General features: G+C 36.6%; 2 protein-coding genes across 2 annotated transcripts; both read left to right on the top strand.

Moving 5' to 3' along the window:
* Positions 1-18,512: 18,512 nt before the first annotated feature.
* On the top strand, positions 18,513-21,751 carry LOC137948787 (pyruvate dehydrogenase E1 component subunit alpha-3, chloroplastic-like). Its single transcript, XM_068794956.1, has 3 exons — positions 18,513-18,887; positions 19,008-19,785; positions 21,200-21,751. Exons 1-3 carry the CDS (start codon positions 18,648-18,650, stop codon positions 21,475-21,477), a joined length of 1,296 nt encoding a protein of 431 aa, XP_068651057.1. The 5' UTR covers positions 18,513-18,647; the 3' UTR covers positions 21,478-21,751.
* Positions 21,752-24,114: 2,363 nt separating this feature from the next.
* Positions 24,115-26,499, top strand: LOC137948223 (small ribosomal subunit protein uS15-like). The gene is made up of 5 exons (XM_068794230.1): positions 24,115-24,209; positions 24,325-24,397; positions 24,505-24,643; positions 24,739-24,925; positions 26,276-26,499. Exons 1-5 carry the CDS (start codon positions 24,187-24,189, stop codon positions 26,307-26,309), a joined length of 456 nt encoding a protein of 151 aa, XP_068650331.1. The 5' UTR covers positions 24,115-24,186; the 3' UTR covers positions 26,310-26,499.
* Positions 26,500-27,978: the final 1,479 nt, after the last annotated feature.

Here is a 27,978-nt window from a genome sequence, read left to right as displayed (position 1 = left end):
AAAGAGAAATTTACTATAGTATCAGAGCATAGCTGGTTTTTGTCAATCCCGAATCGCCGCTTGTAGTGAGATTTCTCGTCTTCCTTCTCGTTGCCGCTTTTGGCTTTAGTGACGATACCGTCGAGGTTTAAAACCTCTCGGTAAACAGAGACTCGGCCATTTTGTTGCAGTCCATTAGTCCCGAACGCGGACAAAATCTTCATCATCAACGAATCCGGTGAATCGTCTCACAACCACGTACTTGGAACCCCATTTCTCGATGAGGAGATTTCTCACCGACGGTGGGTTGGCTTGATTCTTCACCGACATGTAGAAACTGTCGACAGATGAGGATGTGCTGAAGGGTCAGTTGCTTGGGACGACTTGATATTGATTTCTCTTTGTTATCGCAATTGTTTCCGTCACGGCCACTCTGGCTTCTCCACTCCATCTTCCAACTCTGCTACCTTTGCCATTCCCCGCGAATGGGCAACATTCGACGCCATCTCGATGCAGAGGCATCTCGCCAGAAAAAAAAAAATTGGAAAACAAAGAAGAAAACAACGGTGGCTCGATCAACTATCAAGGCAGAGTATCATTTTATGGCTACTACATGTTGCGAAATTACTTGTTGAAGAATATTTTGAAGGACTTGGAAATCATAAATACTCAGCCAGTCATGTCGTATTGTGACAACCAAACTGCTCTACACATCGCCTCAAACCTGGTCTTTCATGAGCAAACCCAGCACATTGAAATTGAATGTTACTTAGTTCGTAAAAAGATTCAAGCAAACATGATTAAGACAACACACATATGAACCAACAACCAAACTACAGAATAGTTCACTAAGGAGTAGAGTTCGTCCTAATTAGAGGCATTACTTGATAAGTTGGGTATCGTTAACATACACTCCAACTTGAGGGGGAATATTGAAGATGAGAAGATTTGAAGATAAGAATAAATCTTGTAGATAAGGGAGATTTTTAATTTGAATTTATAAGGGAAGCATTCCCTTATGTACATGTAATCTAATAATGTATCAAATATAAAAGAATAGAAATTTATTAAAACCTTCCAGTTGGTGAGATAAGAGATGTAGTAGCTTCTTTGGAGAGAGAGAGAGAGAGAGAGAGAGAGAAAGTGAGAGAAATATTACATCTTGGGTAAAAATCTGGGTGAGGAATTCTAAGGGGAGAAATGACATTGAGAGATGGAAATTCAAGGGGATACTACCCATTTTTTTAGAGAAGCACTCTCTGTTTTCTGGCGAGTAAAAATTTTGGGAAAACACTTTTTATTTGTGTGGTTGACTGTGATCATTTCCAATCTCCAAAAATAATAAAGACATCCCTCCTACATTTGGAAATAATTAAACATCTCTCCTACATCTAACATGCTTAAAAGTGTTATAATCCTAATTACGTGCATAGTTGGGAGGGTTAATTTGGGACCTAGGGGACCTAAAAGTCGTATTGCATATGAGAGATTTGGTCATTTTACATAAGTTTTGATCTAAGAAGGTTAAGGTTGCGGTAGAGAGAAAATTAGGGTAACCTTGTTTGGATGGATTGAGGGACAAGAAGGAGGTTCTAGGCTCAGGTTTATGGACTAGGTTTTGTTTTAATGAGGGTCTTGGGTTGGTGGGACTAGGACTAGCTTTCGGGAGCACTTGATGAGAAAGACTTAGGGTTTGGATGGAAGAGAGGGATAAACTTGATAGACTTGTGGAGCTCATGAGAGTGTTTTAAGTGGAGAAGAAGGGTTTGATTAGGCTAGAGAGGCATTGGATTTGGTTTAGGAAGCTTGGAAGAAGTTAGGGAGGTTGAGAGAGAAGATAGTAGGGACTGAAAAATTAAGGACAAGATAGTAGGTAGTTGGCATGGGACTAAGAGAGTGGAAGTGTTTAAACAAGAAAAGAGAGTCTAAAGAGAAATTTTCAATATCCCTACTAGCCTAGGTTTCCTAATCTAAGTTAGAAGTGGTGAAGAGTTCTAGGGAGACTACACTCATAACCTAGGAAATGGTAGAACTAGAGGTGCACTTGTGTTAAGTTGTGGAGCCTAATCAACACCTTATGCTGAGTCGGTACACAGATTGACTTTTGTTTCATTAAGGGCAATTTGTGGATTTCACACTTGTAATCGGGTTGCCCTAATTTTATCTTTATATTTGGGGGCACCGTTGTTAGGATTTTATCACTCAGAGTAAGATCATCAGTATCTACCGAGAGAGGTTAGAGAAAAACCACCTGTAAGTGTGTGTAGTGTGCAGTCGCAGGCAACCAAAAATAAAACTTATACTCTTAAAAATATATGAACTAGTGAATAAGGAACGATCCCACGAAGAGTGATTAGTCCACTTTTATGTTCCGTGAACAAGGATGGGGGAGGGGGTTTGAGTATAACGAAAATAATTTAAAAAAACAACAACTTAGAAACAATTCAAATTAAAAGAATTGAAATCAATCAAAAGAACAAACTTGGGTCTAAGTCAACATCCACCATCGGAATTTCACAACTGATCATCAATGCAAGCATATATCAATTCGCACTTGAATATTCACCGTTAGAACTATCTTCCTATCTCTCATTTCGTAGTTAATTAGAAAACAAGCAATCCAATTAACCCTAACTACTAAACAACCCAAGACAAGCGCTAAAGGTTTAATCTAGCATGAGCCTTAAGAATTAGAGAGACTGACGAAGCTAACCAACACAAGCACAAGTGGCTGCATTTAATTTATTCCAGCGTTCTTCTCAAGAACTAATAATTCTTGACATAACAAATCATCAAATCTTGATTGCTTCACAGGTTAGAGAGATCAAACAATTACGGATTTGACATCTAACCTAGCAGTAGATTGCAACGAGTAATAAACTAGTAGGCTTCCTAGGGATTAAACGAGACAATCATGAACGAAAATTTCAGAAGAACATCGGATACTCACAACATTAATTGAACAATGAAAATAAATCAGATCTCAATGTTGTATTGATACCGAGGCTTCAATTTTCTTTTACCAAGTCTGAAAGTTTAGCCACGCAGAGCCATGAAGAAATCTGAAGGAAAAAACTAGAGAAAATAGAGAGGGAAATCTGGAGAAGAGAAAATGAGTTCAGGGGGCCCAAACTCCTTTTTTCCTTTTTTCCCCCTTCTTTCTACCGGTTTAGGGTTTTTCTTTTTGTGCATTCGGTCTGGGTTACAGTGCACATGCCGCGACTTCAAGCCAGGTTTCGACCTAGATGTGTTCCGTATTGCTCAAAATTCAAAACATAAAAGTTGTAGAAAGTTTTCTTGGAATTCCATATCATTTTAAATCATCTCCATCAGAGCTCGGATGAGAGAGTTATGCCCGATTACTCAGCAATGTCAAAACTATCCAGAATCGCCCAATTAACTTTGTTTTGCACTTAACACTTCCATTTGCATCCTAAATCAAAATATAAGAATAATGAGTATATTTAGGCACAAAATAATTACAAAACCCCTAGAATTAAGGGATAAGAATATGACATTTTGCATTCTCATCAGTGTGTGATTTCTCTTGTAAACTATTTCATCTTAAGAGTGGATTACTGCAACGGCATAAGACAGGACGTAGTCTCACCTTGAGACGAACCTGTATAAATCTTGTTGTTTTTTCATGCTTATTTTTACTTTCTTCTCTAATTATCATTATTTCTCTCGTTAGTTGGGAATTATAGCATCTAATTCCTAACGAGTGGTATCAGAGCTTTTATTTGTAATTGAGAGCAATGGCTGGCAGAGATGGATCGACACTTGGAATCAACAAGTTTTATGGTATGGATTTTGCCTTCTGGAGGATTTAGATCGAAGATTACCTGTATAGTAACCACTTATGGATATCAAACCAAAAGGTATGAAAGATGATGAGTGAAATCTCCTTGATAGATAGGAGTTGGGAGTGGTCCAATTGACACTATCAAAGAACGTCACTCATAACGTGGAGTTGGAGAAAACCATTGCAGGGATGATGAAGATTTTATCGGATATGGACGAGAAGCCTTCCACAAATAATAAAGTACATCTCATGAAAAAATTCTTCTATTTAAAGATGATAGAAAATACATTAGTGGCAACTCATTTGAATGAGTTTAACACGATTGTCAACCAATTGACCTTGGATCATATTAACTTGATGATGAGGTTCATGCTTTAATTCTTTAGGGATCTCTGCCAAATTTTTGGGCGCCTATGAGGGTTGCAGTTAGCAATTCCGTAGGAAATGGGAAGTTGATATTTAATGATGTTCGGTATACCATTCTTGCTGAGGAAGTTCGTAGAAAGGACTGAAAAATCGTCAACATCTAATTTTGCCCTAAATGCCGATACTAGGGGCTGGAACTTTGAGAGGAATTTCAACAAGGGATACGGTAGAGGAAAGTCAAGGAATGGAATAAGCAAGTCCAGATTTAGAAGGAATGTGGAGTGCTGGAATTGTGGCAAATCTGGTCACATAAAAAAGAACTACAGAGCACCGAAGAAGGATGAGAAGAAAAACGATATCGCAAATGCAGTGACTAAAGAAGTAAAAGATGTTTTACTCTTGTCAGTTGATAGCCCAATTGACTTTTGGATGTTAGCTTTAGGAGCTTCTTTGCATACCACTGCACACCGCGAGATCATGGAGAATTATGTTGTTAGAGATCACGCGAAGGTGTATCTTACTGATGGAGAAACTTAGAATATTGTCAATATTGGTAATGTCAGTTTGAGGATGTCAAATGTGATCTCAGTAAGGCAGCTTGAAGTGGAAGGTCATAATGTGACTTTTAATGGTGATGCCTGGAAAGTCACTAAGGGAGCCATGGTTGTTGCATGGGGAGTTAAAACTGGAACTCTTTACATCACTTCAGGTTGCAGAGACATGGTTGTAGTTGTTGATGCTGTTACTGATTTTGATTTGTGGCATTATAGGCTAGGTCATATGAGTGAGAAGGGAATGAAAGTGCTTCAGTCCAAAGGGAAAGTACCAGGGTTTAAAAGTGTAAAAAATAGTTTGGGTGAAGGCCGTATTTTTGGCATGCAGAAGGGTTAACTTTACTAAGGCTAGAAAGGAGCAAAAGACAGTAAAATTGGAGTTAGTTCACACGTATGTGTGGGGGCCTCCAATGGTTACCAGTCTTGGTGGTTCTAATTAATGTGTGACATTTATTTATGATGCAAACAAAAAGGAATGGGTTTATTTCCTGGAAAAAAAATTGATTTCTTTGATACCTTAAAGAGATGGAGAGCAATGGTTGAGAATGAGAGATTTGAAGGTGAAGTGTCTGCAATCAGATAATGGGGGAGAATACATAGATGATGATTTCAAGTGGTATTGTATTGATAATGGAATCGAGATGAAGAAGAACATTCCTGAAAAACCTCATCAGAATGGTATGGTTGAGAGGAAGAACATGACTTTGAATGAGCGTGCTATGAGCTTGAGATTACATGTGGGATTTCCAAAGATGTTCTGGTCTGAGGCTATTAGCACCACTGCCTATTTGATCAACATAGGTCCCTCAAAACCATTGGATTGCAAAATACGGAAAGAGGTTTGGAGTGGCAAAGAGGTAAACCTTTCTTTATTGAAAGTTTTTGGTTGTGTTTATTATATTCACACTGGTTCTGTTGTTAGAAATAAACACTATGCTAAATCTAAGATATATATTTTTATTGGCTATGGTGATACCGACTTTGGTTATCGCTTCTGGGATGACCAAAGTCGTAAGGTTATCAGGAGCAAGGATGTGATATTCAATGAAGATGAATTATATAAAGACAAGTTGAGAACAGAGTTTGAGAGCACAAGTAATGAAACCAAGAAGTCTGAAGTGATTCCGTTGAGAGATCTTCCAGTTATTCAGATGGAGAATATTGCTCAGGAAGACTAGGAAAATATACCTCCATAAGGAAATCAGAAAATTCCTGTGACTGAACTCAGGAGATCTACCATAACTAGCAAATCACCACTGAGGTATTGCCCCACTCTGAAATATATTTTATTGACTGATAAAGGTGAACCGGAGAGTTAGGAGGAAGTCATGCAAGCTGACATGGATGATTGAGTTACCAAAAGGGAAGAAGTCCTTGCAAAATAAATGGGTTTAACGAATCAAAGATGAACATGATGGTAGTAAGTGGTACAAGGCAAGACTGTTTTCAACAAAAAGAATGCATTGACTACAATGAGATTTTCTCTCCAGTAGTAAAATTGACTACTATTAGAACAATACTTGGACTTGTGGCAAATGAAGACTTGCACTTAGAACAGTTGGATGTAAAGATAACTTTTCTTCATGGTGATTTGGAAGAAGAAATCTATATGATGCAAACACAGTGTTTCAAAGCACAAGGAAAGGAGAAAATGGTGTGCAAACTTCAAAAGAGATTGTATGGATTTAAACAAGCTCAGAGAGAGATCATGAGTAGTATTTATTTCCTGAGGTGCTAGGCGAATCATTGTTGCTATGTGAAGAACTTTGATGACTTCTATATCATACTACTGCTATATGTTGATGACATGTTGATAGCAGGTGCTTGCAAACAGGAAATAGATAAGTTGAAAAGGGAGTTGTCCAAAAAGTTTGCAATGAAAGATTTGGGTGCTGCAAAAAAAATCCTTGGGATGAGGATTACTAAGGATATTGATGTCTTGAAACTATCACAAGGAGAATATATGAATAATGTGCTAAGCAGATTCAACATGAATTATGCAAAACCAGTGAGTACTCCTTTGGCTAGTCACTTTAGGCTATCTAAGGAGCAGTCATCTACAGAGCAAGAGTGAGCCAACATGGCCAATGTGTCTTATGCTTCTGCTATTGGCAGACTTATGTATGACACGGTGTGCACTTGACAAGACATAGCTCATGTAGTGGGAGTTGTGAGCAGATATATGAGTAATCCAGGTAAACAACATTGGGAAGCAGTGAAGTGGATTCTTGGGTATTTGATAGGCATTGCAGACTCAACCTTATATTTCAGAAAGTCAGACTTGGGATTATAGAGTTACGTACATGCTGACATGGTTGGAGACATTGATGGTAGGAAGAGTACCACTGGATATGTATACACATTGGGTGGTGCAGCAGTTAGCTTGGTCTCTAAGTTGTAGATGATAGTTGTTCTTTCCACTATTGATGCAGAATATGTCGCTATGACCAAAACCAACAAAGAGATGGTATGGTTGCAGTCTTTCTTGGAAGAATTAGGTTTCAAACATGGGAAGAAATTATTGTATTGTGATGGTTAGAGTGTTATTCATTTAGCAAAGAACCATGTTTATCATGCCAGAACAAAGTACATACAGGTGTGATATCCCTTCATTAGAACGGCTCCTGAAGATGGAGTATTAGCACTTGAAAAGATTCAAGGGAGTTAGAATCCGGCTGATATATTGGCAAAGACTGTTACAATTAATAAACTGAAGTTGTGTGGACTTCTCTCTGAGGTTTGAGAAGTTTTTACCGCTACAGAGGAGATATTGATGAGGGATTAGTCTCCAAGTGGGAGATTGTTATGTTGTGGAGCCTAATCAATGCCTTACATTGAGTCAATTGCCTTAATTTTCTCTTTACATTTGGGTGCGCCATTGTTAGGGTTTTATCACCCGAAGTAAGATCATCAGTTGCGACTGAGAGAAGTTAGAGAAAAACCACCTGTAAGTGTGTGAGATTTATCTTGTTAACTATTTTATCTTCAATGTGGATTACTACAATGGCGGAAGACAGGAAGTAGTCTCACCTTGAGTCGAACTTGTATAAAACTTATTATTTTTTTTGTGCTTGTTTTTTCTTTCTTCTGTGATTATTATTATTTATCTCGTTAGTTTGTAATTAGTGCATCTAATTCCTAACAACTTGATGGGGTTGGGGTGGCTCAAATGCAATGCCGGGAAGGGTAGGTGTAGACCGGCATTTAATCAATCTATTGAAGGGGAAGGGTGGCTATGTTAATGAATGAGGAGTGCTAATGATAAAGAAATTGAAGAACGTATTGACTCTCACCATTGTTAGGGTAGTCCTCCTTGTGCTGGCGAGACTCAATACACCAGATAAAAACCCTTGAATTGGGGACATGACCATTTTTAGAATTAGTTTAACGCCTTAGGTTGGCTAAAGCTGAAAAAAGAGGTTTGTATTGATTGAATGATTATGAGGTTCATAGAGCTTATAATTCAAAGATTGGGGACTAAAACTACTTCTACTCTCTGCTCTATGTGCAGTTAATGGTTCTCAACTCTGAAACTTCTTGTTCTAATGTTATACCCTAAGCTTAGTTGACACCTCTTGCTAGAGATTTCTTTGGATTTTTCTGTCCAATGATGAGTGGTGCCACCTCTTCTATAATATTCCTTGACTCTTCTAACCTTACATAGATGGTGCTCTAGCATATTTTGTGATAATTTTTCCCTTCTTGATTGGCACCACTTGTGTCCTCCTCTTCATTGGTCTCCTGCTTCTTCTTGGACACTCCTATTTGACATAAATAATACCCTATAGACTTCTAATGTACAATTAAATCATATTGGGCCTGCCCAAGGACCTAATTCTCTTATTCTCCTATATACCCCTTGTGGCCAATACGGTCTTTCCCTAATCAAACCAGCTTGGGCATGTAACAAACCGTGCCAGTTAATCTAAAACCTGCCATCAAGATTCTACTTTATTTTGGACTTCCTAGACTGACGGATGCTCACCTTCCATATTCTTTTAAGGGTTGGTTCTTGATCCTTTCTCTGCACATCAAACTCAAGATCTTAACATGAAAGAACTACTTCAATGAATAATTCAACCCAAACAATTATTGGGAGGGTGCATAAATAAGACATAAACATGAAAGAAGTACAATACTTTTAACATGTTTTATTATGACAAACTAAGACTCTTTTGACATGCTTGACCCATCTCAAACTACCCAGACTTATACTTTGTCCAATTGAGTTTCTTGTTCCTATTAGGATCTATGGTGTAATTCACTATAATCCTTAGTGGTAAATCAAGAAGAAAAGAAAAGAAGAAGAACGACAACAAAACAACCAAGTAAAGAGATAAAGAGGAGTGGTAGGAGAAAGAAGAAGAGAATGACTGGAGAGAGAGACAACTTTTGCCCCTTAGGATTTGAATGGGTTGAGCTCCTCTCACTTGTATTTATATTAAAAAGTCTTATTAAATAACAAGTGTCCCTTGGCTACTTAAAGAGAAAATAAACAACCTTAGAATTAAGAGTTTAATTACTTTATACTTTCTTAACTCCCCCTCAAATTGGTGGTACTAATACATCGAATACCCAAGCTTGGAACATTAATGTTGAAGTATACTTGCTGCAACTGCTTCAATGAGGATGAGTACAAGCTAATTTTTAGAAGGAATGCAATGCATACTAATAATTCAGGCCTTAAGGCTTTTATGAATAGAATAGAAGTCAATCTCAATGTATTCTTTATTTTCATTAAACACGGGATTTGTCCCAATATGAATGATTGTTTGATTGTCATAAGGAAGTTACATAGGTCTCTATAAGACCAAGTTTTAAAAGTAAAGATTGAAGCCATAACATCTCACAAATGGCTTGCACCATAGCCCTATATTCGGCCTTTGCACTAGACCATGTTATAACACTTTATTTCTTATTGCACCAAGTTAGCAAGTTGTCACCAACCATTGTACACAAACCAGAAGTAGATTTCCTATCATCAGGAGAATCAGTCTAGTCTACATATGTAAATCCTTCAACTCTAGAGTACCCATGATTCTTATAAAATAATCTTTGGATTCTTTTTCTAATACCTCAATATCTTTTTAAGCGCTTGCTAATGAAAGAGCTATGTTTTTATGTATGAATTGACTGATAACACATACATCAAAACAAATATTTGGTCTAATAACAATCAAATAAATTAGCTTACCAATCAGTCTTTGAAACTTAGCAACATCAACCTCATATCTGTATTCTACACACAATTTGACATTCCATTTCAAAAGAGTACCAAGAGGCCTAATCATTAAATTGGTATCGCAGCCTAAACAGAAAAAACCAAAGATTAATCCATATTTATTCAAGTAAATCTAACACGTGCTTCCTTTGAGATAAAACAATTCCATGTTGAGATAATAACACCTCAATTCCAAGAAAACATTTTAGGAATTCATGATCTTTGTTCATGAGCAAATATGGAGGAGTCTTACATAACTCTCACGATAAGAAATCATACAGAGCCACAATTATTATGGGAGGTCTCACAAAAGAGTTTCAGTTTAAAGGTATATTAGTTATGTTAGTCTTCTATTTATATTGAGTTATTTAATTATGTTAAGAGGTCTCTACTACTTTCCTTTATTATAAATAGGGGTTCATGTACTCTGATTATAAAAAGTCCATGAAGTATTTCTCTTTTCCAAAATGGTATCAGAGAAGGTTTTGTGCTTGACATGATCAACTCCACAGGGATAATGTGATACTTTTCTGATCTATTATCTCTAGCAATTTAGGTTCGTATCTATTTTTTTCTCTGTTCAGTCCTTTTACCTATTCTTTGCTTTGAATTTTCACTGCTATATTGAGATTTTAATATTGCATATTATATATTGATAGAAAAATATTTGAGCCTACTTCCCAAATAGAAATGAATTTTGGAAATCAGAGTTTTCTACAAAAATAAGTCAATATTTGAAGTGGCAAAGATCATATTGCAAAAATGGTTCGAGCAGCAGTAGAAAGCTTCAACTTCCAAGTTATTTTATGCTATCAAGAACGAGACTTTATATAGAGAATTATATATCAAAAGAAACATATGTAAGTATATTTTATTATCTATTCAACCAATTCTCTATTTGAGTTTTTTATATGGAGATATTGATCTTGGAAGAGTCAATGGTTATGCTGGTAAAAGGAGAAAGAGTACTTAGCTCGGCAAATTATAGAGATTGAAATCTATCAGATTATTTATCTCGAAATAAGTATATTTTATGAAGAAGTTATACTTGGTTGAAAGGTATTTAAGCTAGTTTAACAAGGAGAAATTTTTATATCAATATGATCTATATTTAAGGATATATTCGCATTGGAAGAATCAAAGGTCATGTTGGTATCCTATTGCATTGAAAAATCCGAATTTAAGCTAAGTTTTTTGCGTCACTTTTTGAGTTGCTGTTATTGATCAACTATATTAGGAAAATATAACACTTACCCCTTTTTCGGTAACCTTTATCCTACCACCCTTTTTTTACTCTCACATACCCCCATGATTTTCTGGTTGTGCAATGACTTGGCAATTTCAAAGGTAAGAAAATATAGCTACCATTAAAGGTTCCTGGAAGATGCTTCAATCACCTGGTCATTGATAACCCAGTTGTGCTTATTCAAAATCACGATGACTTACGTCTCTGCATGTTCTCCATGTCATATGCAGGAGGAATTGTAAGTGCTATCCAATTGTTTATGGATGAAACCGGTACCACCGAAGAAACTGCTCGTGAGTACATTCCAAATTTAATCACTGATTGCTGGAACAGACTAAATGAAGAATCCATCTCATGCTTCCCACTATCACAAACTTTTACCCATGTCATAATTAATCTTGCTCGAAATGCTCAAACTGTATACCTACATGGAGTTGGGTTTAGTGCACCCGAAGGCCATACTAGAGGTTGTGTTACTTCTTTGTTGGTTGAAGCCCTTCCAATTGGTGAGATAGGAGATTAGTAGCTTCTTTAGAGAGAGACAGAGAGAGAGAAAGAGAGAGATTACAGCTAGGGAAAAAATTAATGCAGAGGAAAGACATCACTAGGAATCAAAGAGGAATTAAGTAAAAAGTTGATCCTTATTGTCATATTTCAATGGGATTAATGGGGTGAAATTGGAGAAATGACATTGAGAGATAGAAATTCAGGGGGATACTACCCAGTTTTTAGAGAAGCACTCTGCTTTTTCTGGCAAGTAGAAATTTTGGGAAAACACTTTTGACTTGTGTGGTTACCTGTGCTCAATTCTACTCTCCTAAAATAATTATGTTTTGGTCCCAATTATATACAAAAATAATAAAGGCATCCCTCCTGCATTTGAAAATAATCATTAAAAACATCTCTCTTACATCTATCATGCTTAGGTGAATGAGTGAGAGGGATCAACTTGATAGACTTGTGGGGCTAGATGAGAGTGTTTTAAGTGAAGGAGAAGGGGTTGATTATGTTAATAAATGAGAAATGCTACTAATAAAGGAATTGAAGATCGTACTAACTCTCACCGTTGTAAGGGTAGTCCTCCTTGTGCTGGCGAGACTCGATACACCTGATAAAAACCCTTGAATTGGGGATATGACCTTTTTTATCATTACTTTAACACCTAAGGTTGCCTAAAGATGAAAAAGGAGATTTGTATCGATTGAATGATTACAAGTGTCATAGAGCTTATAATTCAAAGATTGAGGACTAAAACTACTTCTACTCTCTTCTCTATGTGGGACTAATGGTTCTCACCTCTGGAAACTGTTAGGAATTAGACTCCCTAATTCCAAAATAACAAGAGCAATAATAATAATTGTGGAAGAAAGGAAAAGAAAGCACAAAAAACAACAAGATTTATACAGGTTCGCCTCAAGGTGAGACTACGTCCTATCTTCCGCCACTGCAGTAATCCACTATAAAGATAAAATATTTTATAAGAGAAATCGCATACACTTGCAAGTATTTTCTCTATCCTCTCTCGGGCTACAACTCTAGCTCCTTCTTGGTGATGATCAAACCCTAATAGTGGCATCCCTCAATTATAAAGAAAAAATTAGGGCAACCGCTATACAAAAGTAAAATTTCCAAACTGCCCTTAATGAAAGCACAGTTAATATATCGTGGACCAAGCGAGGGCTCCACCCCCACACAACCGACAGGGGCTTCCCGCCCCCCTTCAAACCCCCACAGTAACCTTACTGTGAATGTCGATCTGCGTACCGACTCAGCGTAGGATGTTGATTAGGCTCCTCAAGTTAACAATCTCCCACTTGGAGACTAATCCATCATCCATAACTCCTCTGCAGTGGCAACAACTTCTCAATCCTTAGAGAGAAGTCTAACTGAAGTTTCACACAACTTCAGTTTCTCAATTGTAACAATCTTTGTTAATATATCAGTCGGATTCTGACTTCCTTGAATCTTTTCAAGTGCTAAGACTGAGATCCTCCAGACCCGATCTGATGAAGTGATAACGCACCTGTATGTGTTTTGTTCTGACATGATAAATGTGGTTCTTTGCTAAATGAATAACACTCTGATTGTCACAATACAACATATTTTTCCCATGCTTGAGACCAAATTCTTCCTAGAAAGACTGCAACTATACCATCTCTTTGCTGGCTTCAGTCATAGCAACATATTCTGCCTCTATAGTGGAAAGAGCAACTATCTTCTACAACTTAAAGACCCAACTAATTGTTGTACCACCCAATATGTATACATATCCAATGGTACTCTTTGTGTTATCAATATCTCTAGACATGTCAGCATCTACATAACCCTGTAATCCCAAGTCTGACTTTTTGAAACATAAGGTTGAGTCTGCAATGCCTCTCAAATACCTGACTTCCATCATGAAATCCAAACCTTTGACATTTGATCTTTTTTACAGGAGTATTAAGTTCCTCCATCATGAAATCCCAACTATTGATAGTTTATATTTTTGACAGGGGTATTAAGTTCCTCCGTCATGGAATCCCAACCTTTGGCATTTGATATTTTTTACGGGGGTATTAAGTTCCTCTATCATGAAATTCTAACCATTGACATTTGATTTTTTTACGGGGTTATTAAGTTCCTCCGTCATGGAATTCTAACCATTGACATTTGATATTTTTTATGGGGACAAATAAATGATAGTATGATGTCACCTCTTCTTCAATAATAATGTCTCATCCAAAGAGACACAATAGTATCAACTAGAATGGGTTTGGGCCCATATAACACGAACCAAAATAATCCTTGTAAAATTGACCCATGAAATAATCTAATGCACATATATGTACCCAATAATATGCTGACCAAGGAATAATCTGTCAATTCTTCAAAATAATAATCCAGCCAGAGAAAAATTTACCAGAGTCGCGTCAAGTCAATATATCCGAGTCACTGCAGAAATATGTATAAGTTTTGGTCCATACACATATACCAAGGTAGAAAATAAGTGGCCCAGGTTAGGTTGACCCAGACCCGAGTTGACTCGGTCCGAGTTGGTTTGGGTTGACTCGGTAAGGAACATAAGTCACACTCGGTTGCTGGTTTGACTCGGGAACGTGGCCAGTCTGAGTTAGGCTGGAACGGGCGTGGGCTATGCTGAATCGGCGCTCATTAATTCATTTTTCCTTAAGTTAGGAAACATATAATTTTTCTATAGTGTCTTCTTCCCCACACTGAAGAGATCGGCAAACCAGAGATGCATATATGTATCATCGTGGCAATCAGAAAGTTTTCGAAAATAACCAGCGAAGGATTAACAATGTCTGAAAATAAAAGATCCGCCAGAATAACTCGAAAGAACCAATAGATTTAATCGGCAACAGCAGTGGATTCGTCTTCCCCAAGGCCAAAGGTCTCTCAGAGGAAACAGTCCATTAAAAAAACTCGGCAAGGATAATATATTCACGAATTCAATTCAGTTTCCTACCTTAGGAAACTTTTATTTGGGAAACATTACCTTCATCTTCTCCTTGACGCCGAATAGAGAGGGAGACCAGAGGGTCTTCAGAAGATACGAATTCAGAAAATCAACTTGGCGGTCATCCACAAATGGCAACACCTTGTATAAAATCTCTCTTCTCGGCAAGGCAAAAATAGACACACAACAGAGTCGTCGTCCTTTGAAGCTGGTGATGAACTCGGTTGGGTGCTGGCAACATTGTTAATGGAAAACTTTTCCGACAACAACGAATTTCTAGACAGCAACGCAGTAGCGAAACACCAGGAAGCAAAGCATATCTTCGTCTTCCTCCCCCTTCCCAAAAGTTATTTTCAGAAGGAGAGTTCTTTTGCTGGAAGCGTACAACAAATTTCCCACAGAAACTAGCAGATTTCTAGAGGAGAAGCACCTTGCTCCTCTTGCACGATCAACCAAATGAATGCGCCTTTGGACTTTCCTCATGGGCTGCCCTTCTAAGCAGAACTTCTCCACGGCCGAGTTGCAGTCGAGTTGAACTGAGTCAAAAGACCCATGCTCGAAACTTGACTAGTATTATCAAACACTCTTCACCAAGCTCACGACAGGAAAATAAAACTTCACCATAATTCCATGTTTTGATTTTTTTATGAGTCCTCAAGAAGAAAGCGAGTAACAAAAATTAAAACTGAATTTATATACTATATAAAAAAAAAGAACATGGGTTTCTGGAACCCTGAAAACCATAGCTAGGAGTCCTGAAAATCAAAGTTCTGATACCATGTTGGTTTTCAAGACTCCATGGATTTAGCTCATGGAAAAAAAGGGAGAGAGACCCATAGACAGAAAACCAGAGGAAGAAGAGGTTATGGACTTGGTGTCCTAACCCTCCCCCTGAAGCTCTATTTATAGATTAATAAAACTATTGTATTACAATAATACCCTTGAACTTAGGGTTTAGGGTTTTAACCCTAGAACTTTAACCTAATTACATTAATGTCATCTCTATGAGATGACTCTTTATTTACCATCCTGCCATCATATTATGTGAGCCTTCTCCTTGATCTGTGGGCCTTGAGCCTGCCTTCTATATCTCTTGGATATATGGGTTTTCCTTGGTCTTATGGGCTTGGGCCCATCTTCTAACACTCTTGGATATGTGGGTCTTCCTTGGTCGTGTGGGCTTGGGTCCTATCTTCCAACAAGAAAGGCATTAAAAGAGAGATAAGAAATCTTACAAAATCTGCTTGGCAATTGGAGAAAATGTTTTTTCATAATCAATGTCATATGTTTGAGTAAACCCTTTAGCAATCACAATTGCTTTTAGCCAAGCAACAGACACAACTGAATTGTGTTGTACTACAAACACTTCTAATAGTCTACAACTTTTTTTTCTAAGTGGTAAAGAAGTCAAATCCCATGTTTAATTACTATACATGGTAGCCATTTCCTCCATCATGGTAGTTTTGTTTTCCATCTTGGATTTTTTATGAGCCTCAACATGATCCCTGGAATTAGACATAGAAGTCAAGGAAGCAAGAAAAGAACAATACTACGAGGAGAGTCAGTGAGTGAATATATCGTGAGAAACAAGATAAGAGGTGGAAGCTCGTAGAGGAACACAAAAATCTGGTTATTTACGGATAGCTATAGGACATGCATCAAAATGAGGCCCAAACATATTAGGAGAAGAAGGAGAGTTATTAACCTTAGATTCAACAAATGGGGTAGGTGATTGGTTGGCCACTAAAAGAGTGTTGCAAATAGCCATGTACTTAGGTCATTATTCAGCTCTTCCTATTATGTTCAGCCTAAGGGCATGATTGTATTAGTAAAAATATTTTAATATAAATAGAAGTTAAGGGATGTTGAATTTAGGATCCCACGACAAGGTCCTCGACCAAGGTAGTTAAAGAGGAGAGGAATAAAAGGAGGAGAAAGGAGAAGAGAGAAAGAAAAGAGAACTCGACTAGAGAGATGGATAGAGAGAGCTTGGGAGAGAACAAAATTCTAGGGACAAATTTGAGAGAGAAGAGAGGAAATGAAACTTAATAATCTACTTCATGCCTTGATCCTCTATTTATAGTTGTGAAAGGGAGTTTACAATAACTACAATGCCCTTAGGACTATAAGTTTTGTAAAAGAAAAGATATAAGTAGACATACATCATCTTCTTTAACTACACTTGTGTGTCATCCTTATGAGAAGACCTTTTAACTACCTCATTTGCCACCTCCTTGATGTGGGGGAGGTATTTACTTTGATGCTACTTTGGGATGTCTTCCAACACTCCCCCTCAAGTTGGGGGAGAGAAAACATCTTAGATACCCAACTTGCCGCATATAGTGGTTAAAATCTTGAATGTGACTGGTTTTATAAAAATGTCCGCCACCTACCCTTATGATGAAACATTTCTGAGAGATAAGATACCAACCTAAAACTTTTCTCATATAAAGTGGCACTCTACCTCAATATGTTTTGTTGTCACGTCGAAGACAAGATTTGAAGTGATATTAATAGCCGCCTAGTTATCCTAATATAATTCCAAAGAAGCTCATTTATAGAATACAATTAAGTAAGAAGGGATTTGATTCATAAAAGTTCATTGAGTGTGTGGGTCATAGCTCTATACTTTGCTTCTACACTAGACCTTGCAACAACATTATGTTTTTGATTCTCCATATAACTAAGTTACCTCCAACTAAGGTACAAATACCCTGAAGTGGACTTCCTGTCATTAGGTGATCCAGCCTAATCTGCATCCGAAAACCCTTCTATGTTGAAGTGGTCATGATTCTTATAAAAAAGTCATTTCCTCAAAGTTCCTTTTAAATATCTCAATATCCTCTCCAAGGCTTGCCAATGAATAAGTTGTGGATTGTGCATATACTGTCTTATCACACTTACTGCATATGATATATCCAATCTAATCACTATGAGGTAAATAAGTTTTCCCACAAACCTCTAATATTTACCTATATTAACATCTTCTCTAGAGCTTGTATATAGCTTTGTATTGGCATCCATAAGCGTGTCTACTGGTTAACACCCCATCATCATCCATGTATCCTCTAGTAGATCCAAAACATATTTCCTTTGAAGTAATACAATCCCATGTTTTCATTGGAATACCTCAATACCCAAAAAATATTTTAGAAGTCCAAGATCCTTCGTTTTAAATTCTTTGCATATCTTCTCTTTGACTTCTTTTATGTTGTATGTATCATTATCGGTTAAGACGATGTCATCGACATAAACTATTAGTAGTATTTTTTCCTCTAAGGTATTCTTGACAAAGATAGAAAGATCTATTGAGCACGGGCTGAATCCAAACCGCAACATTGTTTAGCTAAATTTGTCAAACCAAAGTCCGAGGGGATTGTTTAAGCCCATATAAAGATTTCTTCAATCTATATATCGACTCCCCCTCAACAAGATGTATATATATCTTTTCTTTAATGTCCTCATTCAAAAATACATTTTTTTATATCTAATTAATATAACGACTAGAGATAATAAGATACGAATTGAGTTTAAGATGGGGATGACCTCCCGACATGATCTACAAGTTGCAGGAGGAGAAATCCTAATGCAACCTCTCTTGTAGCCCTCCACATATAAATTGTAACGTCTTTGTGTCCCACATAAAATGTGTCGCAGTCACGTGACAAAACGAGACAAGTAAGTCGGATGATGACTCTATTCCTCGCTGTGTAAGGGGGGGGGGGGGGTACTGCCTGTTAATTCTATTTATTTCCCCCATTTTCGACCAATTTACTGCACTGCTGTGTTTTTTAATTAGTTTAGTCATAAATCTCTCCATAGATCAAACAGTTGGGTGGCCTTCCCTCTCATCAAAGCTGCCAACGCCTTTTGGGCGGTTCATTCCACACTCCCTTCTCTATATTTCTCCGCCCCTCGCTTTATAATCTCTCCTTCCCTTCTCTCCTCTCTCTCACTTCCAAAACGATTCCTCCTCCTCCCTGCCCTCTGGTTTTCTCCCAGTTCCCCTTTCAAGAATGTCTGCCTTTTCTGCCATCAAAATCCTACAGCCTCCACCATTCGCCTCCCGATCTGCATCCGACAAGTCTCCGGACCCCCTTAAGTCTGCCTTCTCCTTTCTGGGTTCCACCTCCCGCCTCCAGAGATGTTCCCCCTCCAGAATCCTACCTTCCTCTTCTTCTTCCTCTTCTTCCCGCGGATGCTCCGTTGTCGCCGTCTCGGAGGTTGTCAAGCAAAAGAAGACCAAATCTAATCTGGTAAGTGTGAGTCTCTGTAACCGTGATTTGAATTGGGGGAATTGGATCTTGTTTGGTAATGAATGGAACCCTGTTTGTTAAATTTTCGTTTGTTCTTTCGAATTTGTTATTTCTTTGTAGCTCGTTACGAGGGAAGAAGGATTGGTGATTTATGAGGATATGGTTTTGGGTCGATCTTTTGAAGACATGTGCGCCCAAATGTATTACAGAGGCAAAATGTTCGGATTTGTCCATCTCTACAACGGGCAGGAGGCCGTCTCCACCGGATTCATTAAGCTGCTGAAGAAAGAAGACTCGGTCGTTAGCACCTACAGAGACCACGTTCATGCCCTCAGCAAGGGCGTCTCAGCGCGCGCTGTGATGAGCGAGCTCTTCGGGAAGACCACCGGATGCTGTCGGGGCCAGGGTGGCTCCATGCACATGTTTGACAAAGAGCACAATCTCCTCGGGGGCTTTGCCTTCATCGGAGAAGGGATTCCCGTGGCCACTGGCGCCGCATTTTCTTCCAAGTATCGGCGGGAGGTTCTCAAAGAGGCTTGTGATGACGTGACTTTGGCCTTCTTTGGGGACGGGACCTGCAACAATGGTCAGTTCTTTGAGTGTCTGAACATGGCGGCTCTATGGAAGTTGCCTATTGTCTTTGTCGTGGAGAACAATTTGTGGGCAATTGGGATGTCCCACCTAAGGGCGACTTCAGATCCGCAGATATGGAAGAAGGGGCCTGCTTTTGGGATGCCTGGAGTGCATGTAGATGGAATGGATGTATTGAAGGTCAGGGAAGTGGCCAAGGAAGCTATTGACAGAGCTAGAAGAGGGGAGGGACCAACTTTGGTGGAATGTGAGACTTACAGGTTCAGAGGACACTCGTTAGCTGATCCTGATGAGCTTCGTGACCCCGGTGAGTCTTTGGAACCATGTTGATGGCCTCTTTTTCTCCTTTCTATTTCCCATTTTTCCTTTGTGTTCCCTTGGTGCTGTACTGGCTACTAGTTGCCTCTAAGTATGCATGTCTGTTTCTTCTGTGATTGTTTCGTGAAAGTCTACACTTTTCTTGCTTGCAGCGAGTACTTGAAGAATTACATTTCTGCCTTCTACAAGTATGAAATATGTTCTTGGAACTGAATTTTTTAAATTTGATATAGTGGTTTTATTTAAAATCCAATGATGGGATGGAGATGTATCACCAGGCATTGATTAAGATGAGTTTCACCATGCACCATTCGCTACCTCAAATACTTGTTTGTGTCAAATCTGGATCTAGTGAAGTTATTGAGGGTTGTAGAGTTCAGACTCTAACCTTTCATTTACCTAATTTTTTAGTTGTGGATTGATGATTAGTCTGCACTTCATGGTTGGTAGCAGGAATCCCATTTCTTTTCTGCTGTATGTGAATTTGTTAGGAATGATTAACTTGATTCATCTATTTCCTGTTTGTTCATTTGATGAATGGGGATTTTGATCAAGCACTACCTGTATACAGTTGTGTGCACATTAAGCCTCCAGCATGCCTGCAAAAAAGAAAAGGTTGTATGTCACCAATTGAAATTGATGTTCTATCCTTAAAACTGATAAATGCTCCATAAAATTGTTTTTTTTGGTTGTTCTATTCTTCCATTTTTCAAAAACAATTAAAAGAAAAAGAAAGGACCTCCGCCTTACTTCTGTAAGGCATCTAACTTTAACTATTTAATTTTTAATATTCTTACTCTTTCCAATTTGTTTCTTATACTGTTCTTTTATATTCAATTTAGGATACTAAGCTTCATAGATACCTGCATTGTGTTATCTAAACTGATTAATACCTTCTTTTTTGGTTGAAGTTATTTAGACTTGTTGAGTTTATGTGCACCTTTAATTATCATCAATTTGAAACTTTATCCCACCACCAGAGGAATGTTTGCATCACAATCTCAGGTGCCTGTTGAATTTGCGTTCAATGCCTATACAAAATGTCCTGTTAGATTACTGTATTTTTAATGTATTTCTAGTTTTCTACAGCTGAACTAGGTTTACTTGGAAGATATGATAATCTTGAGCAGTTCCCTGTGTGGCTTATTAGCTTGATAAAACTTGAGGTTTCTTGTACTACCCAGATGATCAGTTTCGAACAAAAAATGCCCTAGTTTTGCACCGATGTGCACATATTTTTGTTACTGAATGTAGATGTTAAAATACGGATACGTTTACATGTTATAATGCAGATAAGTTGATGATGCATGAGTTTACTTAGTGAGAACGATCGTTTGTAGGGCATTTAGCTTTATATATTATTGCTGATGATACCTACTCACATATCAGTTCTATTTCCGCAGCTGAGAAGGCTCATTATGCGACAAGAGATCCCATTGTAGCCCTGAAGAAGTATCTCACTGAGAACAATCTAGTCAGTGAATCAGAACTGAAGGCAATTGAGAAGAAGATTGATGAAATTATTGAAGAGGCAGTAGAGTTTGCTGATGCAAGCCCTCATCCAGCACGGAGCCAGCTGCTAGAGAATGTTTTTGCAGATCCCAAGGGCTTTGGAATTGGACCAGATGGAAGGTATCGATGTGAGGATCCTGGGTTTACAGAAGGCACTGCTCAGGTGTAGAACCCCAACTAGGTTTTGGTAGTTTATGTTAGTTTGGAGTAAGGAAGTTTTTGCAAGAAAGAGTATCCTACTTCAAGCAGGTTTTTGGTTCTTTCCTTTTCTTCTCTTTAAATATTTTTCGTGGAACTATTCATTCCTGTTGTAAACTCCAGTTGTTGGTGAACAGTTGAAGCTTCCTTATTGCCCCAGGGGTGCTAAAACTACTATATATATATACCCAACTCTCCCACGACCTCAAAGTGCTCATGTTGTGCCAGGGAAGGAGTTTCTTCAAGTGAACCAATAGCTGGTTGACCCAGCCAATCAACCCATCTCTCTTCAATTCTTGGTTTTATATCTTATTGATAAGGGTTTAGGGAATTGCAAAACAATTCATAGTGTCATTAGTCATACTCCAAGTAATTAGGAGACTGATTGTTGGTTCATCACTGGCGACTGCGACGATCCCTCTCTGCTCTCACTACTATCCCGTTTTACGACGATCCCTCTTTGCTCTTACTACTATCCTGCTTTGTTCGCAAGCAGGGAAGGCGATGATATCTTGCCGAATTAAAGTTTTACCATGTTAGGAAATGCCTGATTTTAATCTAGTGCCTCTTCTGTCGAGTCAACTCGAACCTGGGTGTTTTGGTTCCGTTGGGTTAACTCAAACTCTCTCTAAGGTAACTATTTGTTGTTCTGCTGAGTTAACCCGGGTCAACTTGGACCACGTTAAGTCAGTTTGGGTAAACTCGGTTGGTCAATCTGACTCTGCCCACTTGCTTATTGCATCTGTTATACGGGTCTGGGTCCCGAGTTCTCTATTGATTTCTCCCGTGACTTGGGGTGACTCATTTATTGACTCGGATTATTATTACTTGGTCAATGTATTATTTGGTGCACAACTTTCAGATGGACTCACAACGAATTATTTTATGGGTACTTATTTAAGGATTTCATTATTTGGTACATGTTATTTGGGTTCAGGCCTATTTCAATTGTTGCTATTGTGTTTTTCTGATTGAGACATTATTATTGAATATGGACTTCTTAGTTGCTGATAGTTATTAGCATTGGTTATTCTAATAAAGAAGAAAACATATGGTAGCCCCAAAATGTTATCTTTCGGTGATTACCTTTTTACCCTCATTTGACATTTTTACTCCTACCATTTTGAGAGTTGGTACCCTGTGGAGGAACACCGTGATGGGAGTTTATTACTACACTTCTGAGCAATACCTATAGACCCACTACCTATGAGCATATGAGTGTGCCCAACATCTGTGAAATTGAGTAAAAAATATTTTTGACTATGACCATTTGACAAGAGTATGGAGTGATGTCTGATTTTACTCTCTTTTATATTATGCCAATTGGGTCTCTAAGAGACCACCAATTTGAAGGGGAGTGTTGGAAGATATGATAAATTGCCATTTTATACGGGAAGTTCTTATACAATATGTGCAATAAGTTGGGCTTTTTTTTTTTATATTCTTTCACCCCCGGCTTGAGGGGAGAGTGTTACAAGATGGGCTCAAGGCTCACATACCATGGAGAAGGCCTCACAAGTCCATATAGTGATGGGATAATGGTAAATAAAGAGTCATCTCATAAAGATAACATCGATGTAATTAATTTAAGTTTCAAGGGTATTATTGTAATATTGTAATATTATTCATCTATAAATTAAGTCTCATGGGAGGGTTAAGACATAAGTTAGTAAACTCTTTCTTCCTCTTGGTTTCTCTCAATGAATCCTTTTTTTTCTCAATCAACAATAATTTAAATTTATTTTTCTTAAATTTAAAATATTATTTTTAAATAATTTAATTATTTTAAATTAATAAATGTTATAGTTACTACAATAGAAATTTCATTCATCATATTAAAATTATTAAAAATATTATTATCTATATAATATGAATTTAATAATATATAAAATCATACAATCATTTATTTGAGATAATTGTATAAGTTGTATAAATTTAAAATTATCATTATTAGATAATTTAAGTTGAATGATTGTCTCAATAAAGAGAAATATGAAATATGTTTAATTTTAAACCCATACATGTAATTAATTTAAATATTAATTTCTATTTAACTTAAATGTCAATAATATTGTATTATTAAAAAATATTATTAATTAAATATATACATTCATATTAGTATATTGTTAATTAAATATATACATTCATATTAGTATATTATTAATTTGTATGATAAAAATATAAATTATTTGAAATTTATTAAAAATTTAATTATTTAAATAAGTTTAAAATTAATTAATATATAGTATTTTAATATATATTTATTTAATTTTAAATTCTAATTACATTAATAATTTATTTTTATTATTAAAAAATTATGTTAGAAGGAATTTTATTCTTTCCAACTATTTTTACCTGTTTAGGATTCTATTCCATTTTTAGAAGAACGGAATTGAAATTCTATGACTTGCAGAAAAATTACAAACTTAGCATTGCAATTCTTGACCCAAAATTCGCTACCAGACCTTTCTGTTTTCGGGTCACAGAATCGCTGGTTTCCCAACTCCCACATGAGGCATCCATCAAGGGTACTTTCGTATTTTCGTTGCTTTGACTATGACCAAACGCAGTCCTTCCATATATAATGCGCTGAAAAACCCTAGCGCTTCCGGTGGGGGAAGCTGAGCTTCGCTGAAACGAGAACGTGTTCGAGGAAGCCGCAACTCCACAGCTAACAACCATGGGGCGTATGCATAGTCGCGGGTATTTTTCTTCTACTCTTCTTCTTCACTATTTCCTTCGTCCTTACTTGAGGTTTTGATCTTAACCTGCATTTGTCTGATCAACTGTCTTTTGGATGGTGTCTTTTCTCGCTCAGTAAGGGTATCTCAGCTTCGGCTCTGCCTTATAAGAGGACCCCTCCGAGTTGGCTAAAGATCTCTTCTTCGGATGTGAGTTCCTCAGCTATTACTCCTAAAATCTTAAACCTTTGTAGAGAAAGGTCTTGGTTCTGAGCATTAATAATAATTGCTTTCTTTTTTTTTCTATGCAATTTTAGGTTGAGGAGAATATCTGCAAGTTCGCGAAGAAGGGTTTGATGCCGTCTCAGATCGGTGTTATTCTTCGTGACTCTCACGGTATTGCGCAGGTTAAGAGCGTCGCCGGCAGCAAGATTTTGCGTATTCTGAAGGCTAATGGTGCGCCACTATGTAGTTTCTATTTTTGGGTTTTCTATTCTGTGTTTTAAATGCGGACGATGATTCGAATTTTAATTGTGATTTTTCTTTATTAGGGCTCGCCCCTGAGATTCCGGAGGATTTGTATCACCTGATCAAGAAGGCGGTGGCCATCCGTAAACATCTTGATAGGAACAGGAAGGATAAGGATTCTAAGTTCCGATTGATTCTCGTTGAGAGCAGGATTCATCGATTGGCTCGCTACTATAAGAGGACGAAGAAGCTTCCCCCTAGCTGGAAATAGTGAGCTCTCTCTCTCTCTCTCTCTCTCTCTCTCTTTGACTCGTTGTTTTAACTTTTTTAGCTGCTCGTTTTTTTAAGAGCGTTTTTTCGGGGAATGGTTTGTTTATTCGAGCTTCAAGAAGGGATTTTTAGGTAGTGTGTAGTTATAGCGGGGTGTACTCGACCGTGTGTTACCTTATGAGTGGGTAACACAGTGGCGTTTGTTTTCATGCATCCAGCTTGGGGGTTTGGATTTATATAGCTAGATATTACGGTAGAGGAGCTTTAAGCAATAGTAAAGCTTACGGTAGAGGAGCTTTAAGCAATAGTAAAGCTTTAATGGAAAGATTCATGCAACTCTGTTAGCAACTCTGTTCTGCAGATTGGATGCACTTGTACTAACACTGGGGGTTCTGGATTTAGCATATCTATTTGGATTTGTTTATGTTATTGTTATTACATGTTTATGTAAGTGTAGATCATTTGCCTGTGGTGTTTAGGGAGTCTGGCAATTGATACAGAAAAAATGGGCTTCTTTGTAAAGTGGGAATGTTTGAATATTATGCAGCTTTAAACAATATGCAAAACATATGGATAGTTTCAGTCCTAGTTTAATTCTGTTCTTTACCTAGGCAACGAGGAACTTATTATCGTTTATACTAATATATTGCACCTATTGTTTCTTAATTAAGTGGCAGAAAAAATAATTATGCTGCATATCCTGTGTTAACTCGGTGCTAATCCCCTATTCTGTGTTTATTAATTTATATAAATTTACCGTTCGTCATATAATGCCTACTGAACTTTTCTATTCGTAGTTATCAATTGCATTCTTTTCCAGTAATTGGTGGAGGGACTGTTCTTCATTTACAGATCCTTTCTGTTTTCATCTCTTAATTGTGAATTTGTGCCATTGCAATGCTGAGAGTTGAAGGATATTTGAGTCTTTGCTGTTGACGTAGGGTTTGTTTGGAGCCCTATGGAAAAGAAAAGAAAAGAAAGAAAATGAGAATTTGACCATTATTATTCCCAAAAATAGTAGTGAAATGAGATAATGATCAAATTCTCCTTATCAATAACTATTTTTGGGAATAATAATAATCAAATTCTTTTTTTTCCTTTTCTTTTCTAGGGGTTCCAAACCCTTAATTTTGAACTAGAAAGTCTCATGGTAGTTCTATGGTTTAATTGGGGAAATGACTTTTTATCGAAAAGTTGTTATGTTTATAGGCCTTGGGTTTTTTTATCTTGTTTTAATTGCATATTCAAATTATCTAATGCTGTTTTGTCTTGCTGGTGGCTATTGAAGATTTACTTCTGTCCAATCTTAGCTATACTTGGATGACTGAACTTGTTTTTCCTCACTTGCAGCGAGTCTACCACTGCCAGCACCCTGGTGGCATAAGCTGTCATAGTTTTGGATGATGCTAGAACATTTCTGATTCAGTATGCGGACACTTGAAAATCTGTTACGAGTTTTGAGTTTTCAAAGCTTCCAAGGCATAAACTTTTTTTTTGTTTTTTGTTTATTTTGAACAAATGTTTGATAGATAATGTCATTTGATTTAGTGGGAGGCAAAATCTTTAAATTTCAACTGTCTTCTTCCATTCCTGGCTTTTCATTGGTTTCTAAAATTGATTATATGAAGAAAAAGAAATGTGGCTATTTGGATAAAATACTGCAGGTTTTAATCGTTTGGCTATAAAATGGCAATTCTGGATCAGTAAAATTAGAGACTGCCAAGATAAAAAAAAAAAAAATCTGTTATTCAGGAGATGAGGGTTGATCCAATACAAAAAATTATTTGGTGTGAAACATGTAAAGGTTATCTTAGCCATTGGATCATGATCATCGGTCTGAGATAGCCGGTTTTCATGGATGACTGAGGCATATTTGATACTCAGATGACAGATATTTCTTGTATCAAATGGTTTTTGTATTGGATTAGTTGTGTTGAGGAGATGATATAACTTTGAATAGAAAAAACCAAGATTGAAGTGAACAGCAACTGCATAGAGTATTGTTTGGAGGCCTTTCAATTTGTTGAAGTTATTAGACGAGAACAGAAGGCATTTAACAATGATGTTGATGTCTAGGGAATTTCATCTTAACTGAGATGAATTATAATCGACGCTAGAGATTTTCTTTTATCTCTGTTGATCAACATTCCCCACTTCTGATCTTCCATACTCTGGTGGAGAGGATCACCTCTTGTTTCCATGCCAACCAAAAGAGAGCTCTAAAGAAGGTATGAATTGTGAAGTGGAGTTTGATTTAATACTGTATTAGTTAATTTTGAAAGTGAAAGTGAATTATTTTCTTTATGTCAGTGAGTATAATGGAAAGTATAATGGAAAGTAATTTTTTTTGTTAGTGTATAATGAGAAAGTACAAGGGAAAGTATATAAAAAATCTAATATTAAAATACTTTAATAGATTTAACTTTTATAAGATAGTTTTTATTAACTTTTTTATTTATAATTTAAGATAGATTTTAACTTGTCTTAATTGATAATATCTTTATTTTTAATAAATATATAAAATAAAATACTTAATTTTTTTTACTTTTTAATATCTAAATTCTCACTTTTAAAATATTAATTAAATATAATACTAAAAATCATAAATTTATTTAAATAAGAAAAGGGTATTTTAGTATACATAATTACTTTTATAGATTTAATTTTATAAAATACTTTTATTTAATTAAACCAAAATATATTTTAACTTATTTTAAATTAAGATTATTTATTTAACCTATATATAAAATAAAATAATTAAAAAATATTACTTCTCTAATATTCAATTTATTACTTTTACAATATCTAAATTCTCACTCTTAAACTAATCATTAAATATAATGTTAAAAATAAAAAATTATTTAAATAAAAAAGATATTTTATTATAAAATTACTTTAATAGATTTATCTATTATTTTAGATATTTTTTACTAAACTAAAATAAATTTTAACTTGTTTTAAATTAGTAAATAATTTTGAAATAAAATTTAATTAATTATTTAACTAAATATATAAAAATAAAATGATTAAAAAATACTTAATTTTATAATATC

Source organism: Aristolochia californica, unplaced genomic scaffold (genome assembly GCF_029961685.1).
Source record: "Aristolochia californica isolate CCGP_79_NKW_82.1479 unplaced genomic scaffold, dmAriCali1.0.hap1 SCAF_13, whole genome shotgun sequence".
Taxonomy (NCBI): domain Eukaryota; kingdom Viridiplantae; phylum Streptophyta; class Magnoliopsida; order Piperales; family Aristolochiaceae; genus Aristolochia; species Aristolochia californica.
This window is presented reverse-complemented; position numbering and strand designations above follow the sequence as displayed.

Coding starts and splice junctions, on each gene's coding strand:
- LOC137948787 (XM_068794956.1), top strand. CDS start 18,648: ATGTCTGCCTTTTCTGCCATCAAAATCCTACAGCCTCCACCATTCGCC. Junction 18,888..19,007: donor AGAAGACCAAATCTAATCTG/GTAAGTGTGAGT, acceptor ATTTCTTTGTAG/CTCGTTACGAGGGAAGAAGG. Junction 19,786..21,199: donor TGATGAGCTTCGTGACCCCG/GTGAGTCTTTGG, acceptor CTATTTCCGCAG/CTGAGAAGGCTCATTATGCG.
- LOC137948223 (XM_068794230.1), top strand. CDS start 24,187: ATGGGGCGTATGCATAGTCGCGG. Junction 24,210..24,324: donor GGGCGTATGCATAGTCGCGG/GTATTTTTCTTC, acceptor TTTCTCGCTCAG/TAAGGGTATCTCAGCTTCGG. Junction 24,926..26,275: donor CTTCCCCCTAGCTGGAAATA/GTGAGCTCTCTC, acceptor CCTCACTTGCAG/CGAGTCTACCACTGCCAGCA.